This window comes from Homarus americanus, unplaced genomic scaffold (assembly GCF_018991925.1).
Source record: "Homarus americanus isolate GMGI-L3 unplaced genomic scaffold, GMGI_Hamer_2.0 scaffold14137, whole genome shotgun sequence".
Classification (NCBI taxonomy): domain Eukaryota; kingdom Metazoa; phylum Arthropoda; class Malacostraca; order Decapoda; family Nephropidae; genus Homarus; species Homarus americanus.
In genome coordinates this window covers 27501-29792 of record NW_024746151.1, presented here as the reverse complement: position 1 = coordinate 29792, position 2292 = coordinate 27501, and the positions used below count along the sequence as shown (strand labels likewise).

Below are 2292 nucleotides of genomic sequence, written 5' to 3'. Positions count from 1 at the left end.
CTTTCTGCCTCATTTACACACACTTGCAGGGTCTCAATTGTTTCTCTTACTATCGCCAACACAAACATGCATACTGTGTATCGTTTCTTGCTCATGATTAATTATTTTCAATTTTTGTATTATGTTTATTTTATTTTCATTTTTATTATAATTTTTATTTATTTCTAATTATATTATTTATTTTTTTCCCCACCTAGGCCCTGATGTGGGTCAATGACCTGTGCTCAGGTGGGCTAATCCCTGTTAAAAAAAAAAAAAAGGGGAGGAGGGGGGGTGTCGTACCTAAAATTTTATTTTGCTAATTTTTATTTTATATTTGCTTCCAACAGAATTACCAAGTTAGGATCAAAGATGTAAAGCAGCCAATGCTCATGTCAAAACCTAAGAAGAGAGATTTAAGAAGAGGTTTAGGAAATATTTACCTTGTGCCAGAATTGTGTGCTCTGACAGGACTGACAGACATCATGAAGTCAGACTTTAATATGATGAAGGATCTAAGTAAGTACATGCGGATGGGTCCTGATAAACGCGTCGAAGCATTGCAGCGTTTCAACCAGGACCTCTCTTCTAATGCTAAGGTAATTATTTTTTTTCTCTTTCAGAGTATGGAGTATTGAAGTTTATTTTGGTAAGGGCATTTTGTGTGTGCGTGAGCATCTTATGTTCTCAGTTTCTTTCAAGCCTCTTCCTGTTTTCCCTACTCAAGTGCAAAGTGGTTGTAATTAAAATGATGCACACACACTCACACATTTACACACATACATTTATTTATATACATTATTTATTTCTACCGGTGCCCGTGTCCCTTGAGCAAAGTCATCATCTCCTGTTAGCGTTACCTTTTCTTCATAAGATTTTTCATTAACATAAATATAGTATAACCCCTGAGTACCAGTCCACCTGAGGAACAACAAGAATCTTTATTTTTGGGGGTTAAATTTTCTACCCTATTTTTGTCATCGTTGGCGAAGCAATGCGGCGTGGGCCATGTGGTTCCACCCACATCACAACAAAGCTGCAGTGCACTCGGTCCATGTTTGGGTATTACTTGTTGCAGACGTGCCTCTTCTCTCATGCCATATATTTTTATATATATATTTTATCCTCATCGCCACTGATCGGCTCGTTAGCCACTTAGGCGATCGGTCACGTCTCTGATTACTTTTCCTTTTCATTTATCCTCTTCACCAAAAGGTCGGCTCGCTAGCCGCCTGGGCGATCGGTCACGTCTCTCACGCACTCTTGGCAAATACTGGGCATGCACCGGCTCCTGAATGTATCTGAACCCGCTCCAGTGTTGGTCAAGTCTTGTCTTGAAAGAGCTCACACTCGGTGCCGTCACAACACACACTGGTAGATTGTTCCAAGAGTTTACAACCCTCACTCAGAAAAAGTTTGCCCTCACAGTTTTCTGGACTTGCGGCTTCTTTAATCTTGAGCTGTGACCCCCACCCCTTGTGGGGCGAGCGTCCGCCGGCTCCAAGTAAGGACACTCGTCTGAGTAGTGCCCCGAGATGCTTGTGCACTTCATCTAGGTCCCCCCTTGCCCGTCTGTAGTATAAGCTAGGCAAGTTCAGGTGCTCCAATCTCTCAGGGTAGCTGAGGTGCCGAAGTGCAGGCACCAGTCTGGTGGCCCTCCTTTGAACATTTTCAACCAACTTACAGTCGCTAGCATATCTCGGGGACCAGATGGGGTGACAGTACTCCAGATGGGGAAGCACTTCACTCCTGAAGATTGTTACGTGGGACGGACCGTCTAGATATCTGAACGACCTTCTTATAAGACCCAATAATTTATTTACCTGATTTACCTTCTTCTCGCAATGGCCCGAGAACTTCAGCTCATTGTCAACATACACACCTAGTTCCTTCTCACATACAGTCTCAACTGGTGCAGTTTCTTCATCCCGTTGGGACATATGATACGCCTCCTTACCGTTGGTACGTCCCAGGTGCATCCTCTTACACTTTGTGACATTGAATCTCAGCAGCCATTTCTTCGATCATTCCTGGAGCCCACAGAGATCCTTCTGCATTTCTTCACAGTCCGCTTGGTTCGTAATTTCCCGAAATTTTTTTTTTTTTTTATGGGGATTAGCCCACCCGGACACAGGTCACTGACCCACATCAGGGCCTGGGGGGCGAAAATGTAATAATAATAATAATAATAATAATAATAATAATAATAATAATAATAATAATAATAAAAATAAATAATAGTCATAATAATTCATAATAAATAAAATTTATGATAAAACAAACAAAAATAAAATAATAAAATAATGATAATAA

At 41.0% G+C, this 2292-nt stretch overlaps 1 protein-coding gene across 1 annotated transcript in view; it reads left to right on the top strand.

The window, feature by feature from the left end:
- Nucleotides 1-329: 329 nt before the first annotated feature.
- Nucleotides 330-2292, top strand: part of LOC121878918 (piwi-like protein Siwi) — a gene marked incomplete at both ends in the record, with an annotated part of 21147 nt that continues 19184 nt past the window's right edge. Inside the window, one exon of the mRNA XM_042385349.1 lies at nucleotides 330-578. Coding sequence (XP_042241283.1) covers nucleotides 330-578 — 249 coding nt within the window. The remainder of the gene's footprint in view (nucleotides 579-2292) is intronic.